The sequence below is a fragment of the Henckelia pumila genome, chromosome 2 (assembly GCF_033568475.1).
Source record: "Henckelia pumila isolate YLH828 chromosome 2, ASM3356847v2, whole genome shotgun sequence".
NCBI classification, from domain to species: domain Eukaryota; kingdom Viridiplantae; phylum Streptophyta; class Magnoliopsida; order Lamiales; family Gesneriaceae; genus Henckelia; species Henckelia pumila.
The window spans coordinates 182,145,523-182,160,183 of record NC_133121.1 but is presented as its reverse complement, the minus strand read 5'-3'; the positions used below and the strand labels follow the sequence as shown (position 1 = coordinate 182,160,183).

The following is a 14,661-nucleotide window of genomic DNA, read 5'->3' as shown; positions in this document are numbered from 1 at the left end:
AGTTGATGATCTAATGGAAACTAAAGGTGGGAAGAAAAAGTCCAGTAGTAGTAAATCCTTATTTTACGAAGCTCCCCTCGGATACAGAATTGAAGACGTTCGACCAAACGGAGGCATCAAGAAGTTCAGATCTGCTGCGTACTCCAACGTGAGTTCCTTGATTTTAAAGAAGCATGATTTTTATGACATGGCTCTATTATATGCTACATACTAACTTCAAATTCGTTTCTTCCAATTGCAGTGCGCGCGCAAGCCATCCTGATATTCCTTAACTAGTTCCCTCCTCACGTCATTGACGTGGTCAAAATAAACTATTTAGTGATTTAGTTTTCTATTTCTGCTCCTGCACTCCTTTTCTTCGCATATTGACTACCTTCTTCTCTGCACATCCGGGTTGTAAGAAATTCTTGTTTATTCAAATGGCTTTGCCTGTCTCTGCAATTGGTTTTGAAGGCTTTGAAAAGAGGCTTGAAATCTCCTTTTTCGAGCCTAGCATCTTTGTTGATCCTGAAGGGAAGGGTCTTCGTTCTCTTGTCAAACCACAGTTGGATGAGATTTTGGGACCTGCTGAATGCACCATAGTTGCTTCTCTGTTGAATGACCATGTTGACTCATATGTTCTCTCTGAGTCTAGCCTCTTTGTGTACCCTTACAAAATCATCATAAAAACCTGTGGGACGACAAAATTGCTTCTATCGATCCCTCCCATTCTGAAGTTGGCCAAGTCCCTCTCTCTTGCAGTTAAAACTGTTAGATATACCCGTGGAAGCTTCATTTTCCCTGGTGCTCAGTCATACCCTCATCGCAACTTTTCTGAAGAAGTTGCTGTCTTAGATGGTTTTTTTGGGAGTCTTGGTTCTGGGAGGGGCAAAGCTTATGTTATGGGCGGTTCAGACAAACGACAGAAATGGCATGTTTATTCTGCGTGTGCAACTTCTGCTGAGTATTTCAACCCTGTGTACACTCTGGAGATGTGCATGACCGGCTTGGACAGGGAGAAGGCATCTGTTTTCTACAAGAAAGAATCTAGCTCCGCAACTCTGATGACCCACGAGTCTGGCATAAGAAACATTCTCCCTGAATCTGATATATGTGACTTTGAGTTTGAGCCATGTGGTTATTCCATGAACTCCATTGAAGGATCTGCACTCTCTACTATCCATGTTACCCCAGAAGACGGGTTTAGCTATGCTAGCTTTGAAGCAGCTGGATATGATTTGAAGGCTGTGAATCTTGGCCCGCTGATTGGGAGGGTTTTGGCTTGTTTCCGGCCCAGGGAGTTTTCAATATCTTTGCATGCTGATGTTGGTTCTAAGCCAATGCCTCAAGCTTTCGTGCTTGATCTGAAAGGTTACTTGCTCAACGAGAAAAGCCAAGAAAATTTAGGAGCGGCAGGATCAATAATCTACCAGAAGTTTGTGAAGACTGTATCTTGCTCTTCTCCTAGATCGATTCTGAAATGCTTTGGAGAAGAGGATGGCGATGAAGAAGAAAAGGAGTAGCTTTTACTTTTTTATTTAACCTTGTTCAATAAAATTATGGGTTTTTGCCCATAATAAGTAGTCTTTCCAATTTGTGTGTGCTGTTACTATTGATCGACATTCGCGACTTTTTCTTCTATGTATGCAATAATGTTTGGATCGATATTCTCTGCTATGTGTGTTTATGTTTATGTTTTTATGCTCAAATTTTGGACATTTGGATTTTGCATGTTTCGTTTATGCGACTTTTTCTTCTATGTATGCAATAATGTTTGGATTGATATCCTCTGGGATGTGTGTTTATGTTTTTATGCTCAAATTTTGGACGTTTGGATTTTGCATGTTTCGTTTATGCTAACATGGACTCTCACAACATATAACTATCTGTGGTTACTATCTATGGTTATAAAATTTGTTTGTTCAGATCTGTTAAACACAAGAAAAGAAATTATTGTACGCAAAGTACACACGGGAATGAAATTACATGATGGTGGTGATGTCGTGATGATGTGGAGGATGATGATGATGAGGAGGCTGAAGAGGACGATAACGTTGACGACGACGGTGATTTGGAAGACGACGATGAGAAGGGTGATGATGGTAGTGGTGGTTGAGGTGTCGGTGATGATGCATTGACACCACCACCATAATCATGCTCATCTTCCTCATCCTCGTCGTCGTTATCCTCATCATCATCGTGGTCATCCTCCTCGTCATCATCTTCATCACCGTCATCTTCCTCGTTGCGGTCATTGTCTTCCCCGCACGACCACCGTCTTCGTCGTCATCATCCATCCGTTGTGTGACATTTTATTGATTTGGTTACATTGAGTACTCCGTAAGTATTCCATCTCTCTCCTCTCAATTTCTCCTCACATTTTCCTTAACCACTTATAATTGTCCGACTAATCGTCAATTCTCCGACTCTCAGAAACTAATCGTCTTTTGCTGCTCTTGGTTTCTCTGTTCTCTACGAGATCTTTGCCTCTATAGAGTACGCCATTGCAAAAGGTAAGTATTTAAATTTCTATATAACTTATATTAGTTCTAATATTTTTTACTTAGATTTCAACTTAATAGTCACTACTTTAACTAATCACTAACTTCATAATAATTTCTAAAAAAATCACTTTTAAATCAGTGAAAACTCTCTAAAACACTCTATTAATATAAAGCCTAGAAAATTTATTAGGCAATAGGGTAGTGGCCTGGTCCCAATCCATTTGGGCCGGGCAGGGCCGGACCCAATAAAAATTTGACTGGCTTGGAGTGGGCAAGAGGAAATCGAGATAAAAGAAGGGATAAACAATCACAAAATACTAATGTTTGGCTTCTGGCCTTGTAAAAATAAATTTTGGTCTTAGTGTAATAAATAACAATTTTAATTATTTTTTCCCTCTGAGGCGACATCGCCGATATGAAATTTAAAACTTATAGTTTAATACTGAAAATTGATGATATGAGATCGAATATTATTATGGGGTTAATTGCATTAATTTTCCCTGTGAAATGTTTAAAAATCATAAAACTTCATAAGAAATATTAATAGGCTAATGCATCCCTCAGTTTTTTAAAATGTAGCACATTTCACCCCTATGTTATACAAACTCGGGCACATTTATACCCTCTCATAGGGTTTTTATGCTAATTTTTTTTAAAACATAGGGCTTAACATGCTATTAATTTTACATAGATGTTTTATGCCTTTTAGACTTTTCACAGGGGATGTGGATGCAATTAGCCCGCTTCACATCTGACAAAAATGTTGTACTAAGATGACTTTTGAAAGGATAATTATTTCTTAATATCTTTCCATGTTTTGAAAGATTGTATTAATGTGTTTTGCCTTTCTAGGATTGATAGTTAATATTGTGTTTCTTATCTATATGGTTGATATATTTTAAACTAGGAATAGTTTTTTATTTGAATTGAGATAATATAATATTCCTAGATTTAAAATATGGTTTCTTGGACTTGAAATTTAGATCTTTTTAAATATATTATTGGTTGAGATATTTTAAATAGGAATTGTTTTATATTGGATTTTAGAATGATATATTCCTATATTTTAAAGAGCTTAAATATTTCTATATTTACTTGATTATTTTGTAGGAGATATTACGCACTTATCATAATATATCTCTATCTCCTAACTTATCTTTGTTTCCTTATCATTGCAGATTCAAGTTTGAATTAAGAAAACAAGATCAAGAGTCTTTTTGGAGATAAGGATTGTTCACGCTTAAATAGAAGAAGAGCGTAGAGATTCAGACGGCTTGGTGAGAAACGATAGAGAGCGCAGAAAAGAGAGATCAAGCCATAGATGAGAATTTGAGCGTACAAAATAAAAGACACGACCAAGTGAGATTTTCTAGAGAGCTTCTGAGCGTATATCACGAGAATTCAGAATACATATTTGAAGCTCGTTTCTACAACCATTGGTCGTGGTCTACTTGATTGCCGTTGAAGATTTGAGAGCTTTGAAGATTCAAGAGTGTTGCTCTCGTGTGTTCGGCATCAAGGATTCATCTCCGTGTTTCTGTTTATTTATTCTATTTCATATAGAATTTTAGGAGATGCTTTTATTTGTTTATTTTCTCACTCGTTTTTGAGAAAATTGAGTTTTGAAATAATTAACTAGTTTTAGGGTTTTGTAAACTCTTTGATTATTTTTCTAGTGAAAGTTTTGCCCTGAGGCGCTGCAAGAGTATTTTATACTCTTGCTTAAAAATTTGAGTCTGATTTGTTTGGTTGCTTATCTATTTTATTCATGCTTTCAAAAATTATGATGCATGTTAATCAAGGTGTTATTGAAGATGTTGTCAACACCTTGTGACAACATTTGAATCTGTTTGTATGTGCAACTTTTTATTACTTTAGTAATTGTGCATATTTATTCTTGAGTATTTTTATTGTTGGTTTGCTGTTACTATTCACGTTTTAATATTTCCGCTGCATGTTGTGTAGGATGTTGTCAACACCTAGTGACAACATCTGATTCTGATAATTTTTATGAACCATGATATCCCTTACAAGTGGTATCAGAGCCTACTCTTGATACACTAAGAGCTGATTCTGGATTATTTTTTCAGGAATATTATGGATTCAACAACAGCAAACTCATTCTTCAAACCTCAAGAAGTATTTGAATCGGATTTGGGAGATGAATCATTGTCACTCATCACAAAGAAGTTTGGTGATTATCTTAAGAAGATGAGGGAGACAAAGAAGACCGATCAGAAACTCAAAGCTCCACCTTTTCTAGCTACTAACAAAACTCTGAAAATAGGCGGGCCTGATCAATCATCAAGGAAGTTTCCTGATCCTCAAAAGCCTCTACTTATGCTGGAAGGAAATAAAAAGCCTACTGCAAAGAAGATTGACATGGTGCAATGTCATGAATGTCAAGGCTATGGTCATTTTGCCAATGAATGGGCAAACAGGCTTCGTAAAGGGATGATCACATCTTTGAGTGGTGAATATTCTGAAGAAGGTAAAGAACAGAATGAACAAGAAATTCACACATCCCTAACAGCGTTGATAGAAAGCAAGAAGAAATTTCAAGTCAATCCTTTAGGTGTTGCCGCAGGTGTTGCCACACCTGGCCGCAACATCTCCCAAAGGTCAGTATGTTTAAATTCTTTTACTACTGATAATGTGTGTAATACTGATGCAGGTGATGAGACAATGTCTATAGAAGAAGCTCGGATGATGTTTGAAGAGCTACATGCTGACTGGATTGAAAGGAATAAAACGAATGCTATTCTTTCAAAGGAAAATATTGACTTGAAGGCTGTTTTGTCAAGACTTGAAGTTATGCTGAGTAAGAAGGATCTGGAATTGAGTCAGGTTAAGGATGAACTCATGAAAGCTAAGACTACACTGGCTAAATTCAACTCAAGCACAATCAAGCTTGATTCTTTGCTCATGATGGGAAGAGATGGTAAGGCTGGACTAGGTTTTGAGAACAGTAAATTTGAGGTTGGTGAATGTTCAAAAGCTCATGTGTTTGTCAAAAAAAATAGTTGTCCAGGAAGCTTAACAGAAAAGGTCACAACAACCGATCCTCCAAAACCAAATCCACAACCTACTGTTCCTATAAAGTCTGGGAGAAAGCGTAAGTTTGTATGTCATTACTGTCATAGACCTGGTCATATCAAACCATACTGTTTTAAGCTGCAGGAAGATTATTGGCAGAGGTCTGGATCGAAGGTGTTGCCTAAGGTGTTGCCAACACCTTTCCACAACATCTCCAAAAACAGATCTACTGTAAGACAGGTTTGGGTACCAAAAGCTGATATTCACTGCTACATGATTTATACTGCTTTAAGAAATAATGTTTCAGATGCTTGGTACTTTGATAGTGGAAGTTCACGTCATATGACAGGTTCTAAGAAGTTTCTCACAGATTATGTTGAACAGAAGAGTGAGAAAGTGACGTATGGAGAAGCAATAGGGAAATATTGTAGGAAAAGGCACACTGGATGTTGCTGGTTTGCCTAAGCTTCGCAACGTGCTTCATGTTGAAGGATTAACTTCAAATTTAATAAGCATTAGTCAGCTTTGTGATGAAAACTTGCATGTGCAATTTGATAAGAAATTATGCAAAGTTTTTGATAGCTCTAACATGTGTTTGATGACAGGTATGAGGTCGTTTGATAATTTCTATCAACTTGGAGAGGAGATGACATGTAGAAATTCAAAGGTAGATGAATTTAACCTATGACATCAAAAGTTGGGTCATGCAAACTTCAAGACTTTGAAGAATTTAAGTAAGTTTGATGCTGCTAGAGGTATGAATAATTTAAAATCTGGAATTTCATTTGTTTGTGAGGCATGTCAAAAAGAAGCATACCAGGGTGTTGCACCAGATGTTGCCAACATCTTAGATAACACTCTGTCTTCAGCTGTACATATGGACTCGTTGGGTCCAATGGATGTGGAAAGCTGTAGAGGTAAGAAATATTCTGTTGTTTGTGTAGATGAATTTTCACTACATACTTGGGTAAGTTTTTTTTAGAGAAAGATCATATACATTTGATGTTTTTAAGAATTTGCTCACTAGGATTGTGAATCTTCACAACTTGAAGGTGACCAGAATTCTCACTGATTATGGTAAGGAGTTCTAAACTTTTTTTTGAGAATTTATGTGGTAATAAAGGTATTTATCATGAATTTTCTGCTCTCAAAACCCCACAACAGAATGAATTTGTTGAAAAGAAGAATATAACTTTGCAAGAGATGGCTAGAGTGATGTTAAGTTCTGAAAATATCTCAAAACATTTTTGGGCAGAAGCCTTAATCACAACACGTCACATTTCAAATAGAGTATATTTGAGGAATGGTTCTACTATGACTTCTTATGAAACTCTCATGGGAAAGAGGCCGAACCTTAAGTACTTTCATGTTTTTGGCTGTGTATGTTACGTTTTGAATGATATTAATCATTTTGCAAAGTTTGATGATTAAAGTGACAAGTGTTTGTTCTTAGGTTATTCTTCGGATATTCAAGATTACATGATGTTTAACTTAAGAACTCGAACAATTTTTAAGTCTATCAATGTTGTTTTTGATGACTTTGCAGATCTGAAGAAGAAAACTGTCGAAGATGAAGTTTATGATCAGTTTGAAAATTTTGAAAATTTAGATGTTGTCCAAGGTGTTACAACATCTGTGACAAAACCTCCTACAGAATCTCCAGAAACAAATATTTGAACAATCCACTGCTGAGAATGAGGATGAAGACAGTGAAGTCAATGGAGATGTGCATGGAGATATGCAAACCCGAAGGAAAGAAAATGTGGATTATCGAAAGATGTCTGGACTAATTTGCATGAGCTCCACGTTTTCACAGGTAAGATTTTCATGCTTTGTGTCAAACAGTGAACCAAAAAGGTTGGGACTGTATGGATTGTAGCAAGCACCACGTGCATGGTATGGAAGATTAACCAAATACTTGCTCAATCTTGGATTCAAAAAGGTGAGATTGATAAGACATTGTTTGTGCAAAAGTCTCAAGGTAATATTCTTATTTGCCAAGTTTATATGGATGACATAATCTTTTGTGCTTCTTGTGAAAAACTTGTTGATGAATTTGTGAAGTGCATGTCGTCTACTTTTGAGATGAATATGGTTGGTGAATTGAATTATTTCTTGGGGTTGCAAGTGAAACAAATGCATGGTGGAATTTTTGTGTGTCAAATACAGTATGCTAGAAATATTGTGAAAAAGTATTTGAATGAAAATTGTAAACTCATGCGTACACCGATGAGGTCAAGTGAAAAATTGTTGAGGGAAGATGTTGCCGAAGGTGTTGACAACACCTTCTACAGAAGCATAATTGGAAGTATCTTGTTTTTTTTGTGCTACTGCGCTAGATATCATGCTTAGGTGAATGTGTACTGTGATAATTCAAGCGTTATTGATATATGCAAAAATCCAGTACAACACTCTCGAACCAAACACATAGACATTTGACATCACTTCATTAGAGATTTGGTCGAGAAAGGCATGATCTGTATTGAGTTTATTAGAACGGATAACCAATTAGCTGATATTTTCACCAAAGCATTGGATTTCGAGAGATTTTTCAGTCTAAGGAAGTCTCTCAGTTTGTGTGCATTATAGACAGAATTGAGATGTTGTCTGGAGTGTTGCCAACACCCTGCGACAACACCTTTTCATGAATGTGCATCTTTAGGATCATTAGGCATGTTGCATTCATGCATACACTCTGTTTTGTGAAGTGTTTGATACTTTGTAATCATTAACCAGTTTTCACTCAAGATTCTTTGCAAATTATTTTACAGTTTAATGAGATTTAATTGAAGAAGAGTTGTAAGGCCCGAAAATATTAAATTATTAATTATGGGATTTGATAATTTAATTCCATATTATGGGCTAATATCGATTTAAGAAGTGAAAGAAATTATAGATTTAATTTTCGAGCCGAAAATATTTAATTTGGAATTTTCTGGATTTTGAGAATTAAATTTCGAGAATTCTTAAATTAAAAGAATAAATATTCGATTTGAATATTTATGGAATTTGAGATTAAATTCCATATTTCGGGAATTAAAGAAGATTAATTTTGAAGATACAACCCGATCAGGGACTGATTTGAGAATATCGAAGATTCGAGGACTAAAGAGCAATAGGCCGGGATTATTGATTTAATCTGAATTTATTTAATTTTAATCCGAGTATATTTAATTTGGGAATATTTTGAGTTTCGATTTAAATTCTAATATTCTTAAATTATTTTGGATTGAAATTGAATTAAAAAGAAGGTCGAGGACTGAATTGCAATTAATGAAGACTTGAGAGGCTAAATTGCAATTTATGCAATACATATCTGATTCTTAAATCATATTGTCAGTAATGAAACGTGGAGATGGCATATGTATTCAGAATATTGAACAGAGGAAGCCGAACCCTTCTCTTTGCTTTTCATTTCCGATTTTCAAAACGCCGTAACTTTTGATCCGCTCGTCCGATTTTGATTCCGAAAAGTGTTCTGGAATCCTTGCAACGAGGCCTTCGATTTGATGTAAGTATTTAATCATCTCGGCATGTTCTGAAGAACGAAATTTGGTAGAGATCAGTACTTTGGTATATGATCATGTTCTTGACGTGTTGTATCGTTTATTTTCGAAACCGGATTGAATATGGATTAAGGAATGAACTTGTCATGATTTCCAGCATGTATATAAAGAGTTATAGCAGCTGATTGTGTTTAATATGCTGGTGTATGAGGTTATAGTGATGATATATCACACGTTTATGAAATTAAAGAAGTTAACGTCGAATTCGATATTTCGTCGGTTACCGATATTTAATCGCTATGCCGTCGATTGATGTTTTGAAGCCGTTTTGATAGCCAATGACTAAGATAAGACCTTCTTTGAAATGTTATCGATGATATAGCATTTTTATTTCTCAGTTTCAGATGAGTTTCGAAGGCTAACGACTCACGACTCCGAGTTGTATCGAAGAAGAAGATGTTGAGATTTGAAGCATTCAAAACAGAAGAAATACGAAGGTATAATGACGACATCACGAGTCAGGGACTTTGAAACTCAAGAATGACTATTCTTGAGTTATCCCGCCAAAATCACATACGTATTTATTGTTTTGATTTGATTGTGGTGTTGTCGATCCATCTCAGGTAGTGGATCTTTAAATTTGAGTCGATATGATTATGGTACGAGACTATATTGAATTGATTCTATGCCAAGGTTGCGGTTAACCTTATTTTCTAGCCCAGAATGGCTACGTTAGATGAATATTCATGTCAAGATCGGATACGAATCTTGATGGCAATGAAGTTGAATGAATCAATTCTCGATCGATCGAAAGAAGCGTTATTTACTCTATTTGTTGAGTCGAGTTAAATAGAGTCGATATGATTTATTTAACGCTTTTGATATGTTGCTTATACTGAGATGATTTCTCACCGGAGTTTATCCGGCTGTTGCTTTGTTTTGTCTGTGTGCATTGCAACAGATGGGGCAGGAGCTAGTCTGAGAGGACGTTGATAGCTCGGGAGCAAGATTTAGCAAGTGTGGACTCGGGTTTTAAGTTGAAAAACTTGACATGAAACTTATGTTTTAGAAGCTCACTTTTGAGACTTGGTGTAGCTTGTAGTTTCATGCCTTTTGAGCTATTTATTTGATGTAATAAATGCATGATTTGATGTTAGGAACTTGATATACGAATGTATGCATGTTCTTAGATTTTATAACATGTTTTAGACTTGAATTTGATAGCTTGGAATGGATTGAAGGGATCAAATTTGCTGATAAAGAAACAGAGCAGATTTTCTACCCAGGATTCGCCCGGGCGGCAGAAAACTACAGCCCGGGCGCACCCCGGGGCTTAGCCTACTGTTTTGGAAAAAAACAGGGGCGCCCGGGCGGCTGTTTTTAACCGCACAGGCGCACCCCCTTTTGAAAAAAAAAAAATTTGTTTGATCCTTATTCTTTCCTTATTAGATTAATGATGCTTATTCATTAATTTTCCCTTAAGATTTGAGATTAGCAACCCGAGGCCCCACAAGATTTCTGACTAAATCACGAAGTAGTGGAGGGATGTTCGTGTATTCCATGATCCCGTCCCAAGTGAAAAGTGATTTCGCAAATTCAGAAACTCAAAATAACAAAATGGTTAAATAAGATCATCTCAATCATCAAATTTGATTGAAAATCAGAAGCAAATGGAAAAAGCTACCTAAAGGGGTCCGTTGAAGATCGTTCCTTTAGTGTGCAGGCTACCACTTTTGTAATAATGAATTTAATGGCTATCTGGAAATAAAATTTTTTGAGAATCCTGAAGTGTTGCTGGAAGATGTTGCCAACATCGTGGACAACACCTCACTTGTCAACATATTATTTTGCATGTGATTGCATTTTATTGCATTGTTACACTCTCTTTTAGACATAATTAAGATATGCATATTTATTTTATGGTGAATATATATTGCTGAGAAGTTTGAAGTTCGAAATAAGCAAAATTTAGTGATTTGCCCAATCCACTAATATTTCGAATTGTTTTGTGATTGAAAGTGTTTTTAGTGAAGTTTATTTCAATGTGGAGTTTCTTTATGGAAATTTTGTGAAAATCATTTGGCTTGATTTATTGCCTTAATTTGGAAATTTGTGGCCATAATGATTTTAAAATCCATTTTACCGTTGGAAATTGTTACTGTTAGGAAACATTAATTGTGACCGAGTGATTAAGAGGTGAAGGGTTTTTTGTTTAGATTTGATCTTATCATCAGAATGTTTTATGATCTTGTTATTTTTTGCTCACCCTCACCACATTATCATTTCTACAGAATTTTGTCGGTCCTTGCATTATTGTCAAATTCTTCTCTTCTTATTCTAACTGTTGAAAATTTTATGGCAGGAAAGAATTTTGATTCACTGGTATTTGAACAGAGATGGGCTACAAAGAAGATGTTGAGCCAGATGTTGACAACACCTCTGACAACATCTTAGAGGATGATTTTTTTTTAGATATTTGATGGTCATTGTTACTGCTGTTGATTCATCTTTGATGGTCATTTTTACTGCTGTTGATCTATCCCTTGCATTCTCTGATGAAGGCTCTGAGGAATCTGCCTCAAAAGCAGATGTTGCTGCTGACATTCTTGCTGAAATCTTAGATGAGGAGTATTTGAATATGGTAGAATTTTTTCAAAATTCGGAATTTGCTGGCTACTGTCACTGTTTTTGTAGGAAGCTGGTGTTGCTGTTTCTGCAGAAGATGTTTTTTTTAAGGTGTTGCTGACACCCTGAAAAACACCTTGGATGAAGACTACCGAGTAAGCCAATCCTATTCCTCTGTTTTTTTTTTTTTACTGAGAACGCTGCAAAAGATTGGCAACACTATGCCAATTGTGACTTTTTTGAGGACCACATCATTGATTTGGAAGCATATGGCGCACAAAATCTGGTAAGAATTTTCTAACTCATAAATATGTTTGCTACTGTGATATATGCTACTCTTTACTGTAGACCTATGGTCTTGAAATTATACTGAAATTTGACTAAAGCTGTGTTGAACCATCTTTCACAAAATTTGGGAAAATTCATGTGAGGGTTCATATTTTTCGAGTTTAGTCCTACTGTGATTAATGGATTCTGTAACTCACCCGAGGTGGAAAAATATTTGCAGCCTGCTCTTATAAGATAGCTTATGTTCTTTACAAGACTGCAATCAAGACTTGGACTCCGTCCACAAATTTTACGTTTGTCACCAAACAACAAACTGGTGTGATATTTGCTGTAGGAACTGGAGCAGCTTTGAACTTTGGAAAGCTTGTGTTTTACTACAGTTATGCAATATGCAAACTGTGAGTTGATATCTTACATGCTCATGTTTCCTTCTTTGATATATGCTATGCTAGTATCTCAATATTTTGAAAAAGATGATGATGAGCCTTTATATGCTGTTATTGAGATCCTGAAGCTTGCACCTGCATTACTTAGAGGTAACATAAAATTGGACCTACCTTGGTCAAAAATAGGTGCTGTTGCAGATGTTGTGGCAGATGTTGCCAATACCTCCCCAGCCACTGATATATTTGTTCCTCCTACTTCAACAGCGGGATTCTATCTTTATTCAATCCCAGATGCTGCATGTTGAACAGAAGATTTTACAAGCCAAAGAAGACATTGCTTACTATGAAGCTCTTATGTCTTTACCTCTTCTGGACAAAAAGGGGGAGAAGATGTTGAATCTGATGGCTCTAGCTTTGATGGAAAAGAATCTAGTTCTGGCGAGCAAATGATGGATTGTCACAGAGCAATAAATTTTAGTTTTTTGTGGTTTAAGTTTATTTTGATCTGCTCTGATTTGTCTTATGTTTTTTGCTCTGATCTGGTTTTAATCAATGTTAGCATGTTTGATTATGACTCTCTGATTTGTTATAAGTTTTTTCTGCTCTGACTTAAGTGTTGTGAGGAGATGTTGGGAACATCCTCGACAACATCCAAGCTTTGACTAAGGGGGATAATGTATTTTCGTTTTCAGGGAGAGAATTGATATTCAGGAGAGTTGTGATGTGTGTTGAATTTGATTAAATGTGTTTTGTGATTCACTTCTGAAAATGTATTAAGTATTTTCTGATCTTGCCAAGTGTTGTGTGCAGGTGTTGCCAACATTCTTGACAACACTCAGAATTGAAAGATCAAATTCAGGGGGAGAACTTATTTGAGAAGTTTGAACTCAGGGGGAGTTCTGAAAATTCATATTCAGGGGGAGTTGCTAAATTGATTTTAGGTGTTTTGTCCAGAAAGGCAAAAAGGGGGAGATTGAAAGGATAATTATTTCTTAATATCTTTCCATGTTTTGAAAGATTGTATTAATGTGTTTTGCCTTTCTAGGATTGATAGTTAATATTGTGTTTTTTTTATCTATATGCTTGATATATTTTAAACTAGGAATAGTTTTTTATTTGAATTGAGATAATATAATATTCCTAGATTTAAAATATGGTTTCTTGGACTTGAAATTTAGATCTTTTTAAATATATTATTGGTTGAGATATTTTAAATAGGAATTGTTTTATATTGGATTTTAGAATGATATATTCCTATATTTTAAAGAGCTTAAATATTTCTATATTTACTTGATTATTTTGTAGGAGATATTACGCACTTATCATAATATATCTCTATCTCCTAACTTATCTTTGTTTCCTTATCATTGCAGATTCAAGTTTGAATTAAGAAAACAAGATCAAGACTCTTTTTGGAGATAAGGATTGTTCACGCTTAAATAGAAGAAGAGCGTAGAGATTCAGACGGCTTGGTGAGAAATGATAGAGAGCGCAGAAAAGAGAGATCAAGCCATAGATGAGAATTTGAGCGTACAAAATAAAAGACACGACCAAGTGAGATTTTCTAGAGAGCTTCTGAGCGTACATCACGAGAATTCAGAATACATATTTGAAGCTCGTTTCTACAACCATTGGTCGTGGTCTACTTGATTGCCGTTGAAGATTTGAGAGCTTTGAAGATTCAAGAGTGTTGCTCTCGTGTGTTCGGCATCAAGGATTCATCTCCGTGTTTCTGTTTATTTATTCTATTTCGTATAGAATTTTAGGAGATGCTTTTATTTGTTTATTTTCTCACTCGTTTTTGAGAAAATTGAGTTTTGAAATAATTAACTAGTTTTAGGGTTTTGTAAACTCTTTGATTATTTTTCTAGTGAAAGTTTTGCCCTGAGGCGCTGCAAGAGTATTTTATACTCTTGCTTAAAAATTTGAGTCTGATTTGTTTGGTTGCTTATCTATTTTATTCATGCTTTCAAAAATTATGATGCATGTTAATCAAGGTGTTATTGAAGATGTTGTCAACACCTTGTGACAACATCTGAATCTGTTTGTATGTGCAACTTTTATTACTTTAGTAATTGTGCATATTTACTCTTGAGTATTTTTATTGTTGGTTTGCTGTTACTATTCACGTTTTAATATTTCCGCTGCATGTTGTGTAGGATGTTGTCAATACCTAGTGACAACATCTGATTCTGATAATTTTTATGAACCATGATATCCCTTACAACTTTTATTTACATACGTATATTGTAATTTTCCAGCTCAACTCCCAATCAAGTAGTCATATTTCATATAAATATTTATGTTTAAGTTTATTAAGGTATGTTTTTACCCGCT

At 35.5% G+C, this 14,661-nt stretch overlaps 1 protein-coding gene across 1 annotated transcript; it reads left to right on the top strand.

The window, feature by feature from the left end:
• Positions 1 to 264: 264 nt before the first annotated feature.
• LOC140880603 (S-adenosylmethionine decarboxylase proenzyme) lies at positions 265 to 1,644 on the top strand. Its single transcript, XM_073285185.1, has one exon. The coding sequence runs from the start codon at positions 420 to 422 to the stop codon at positions 1,500 to 1,502; it is 1,083 nt and encodes a 360-aa protein (XP_073141286.1). The 5' UTR covers positions 265 to 419; the 3' UTR covers positions 1,503 to 1,644.
• The last annotated feature ends 13,017 nt before the right edge of the window (positions 1,645 to 14,661 follow it).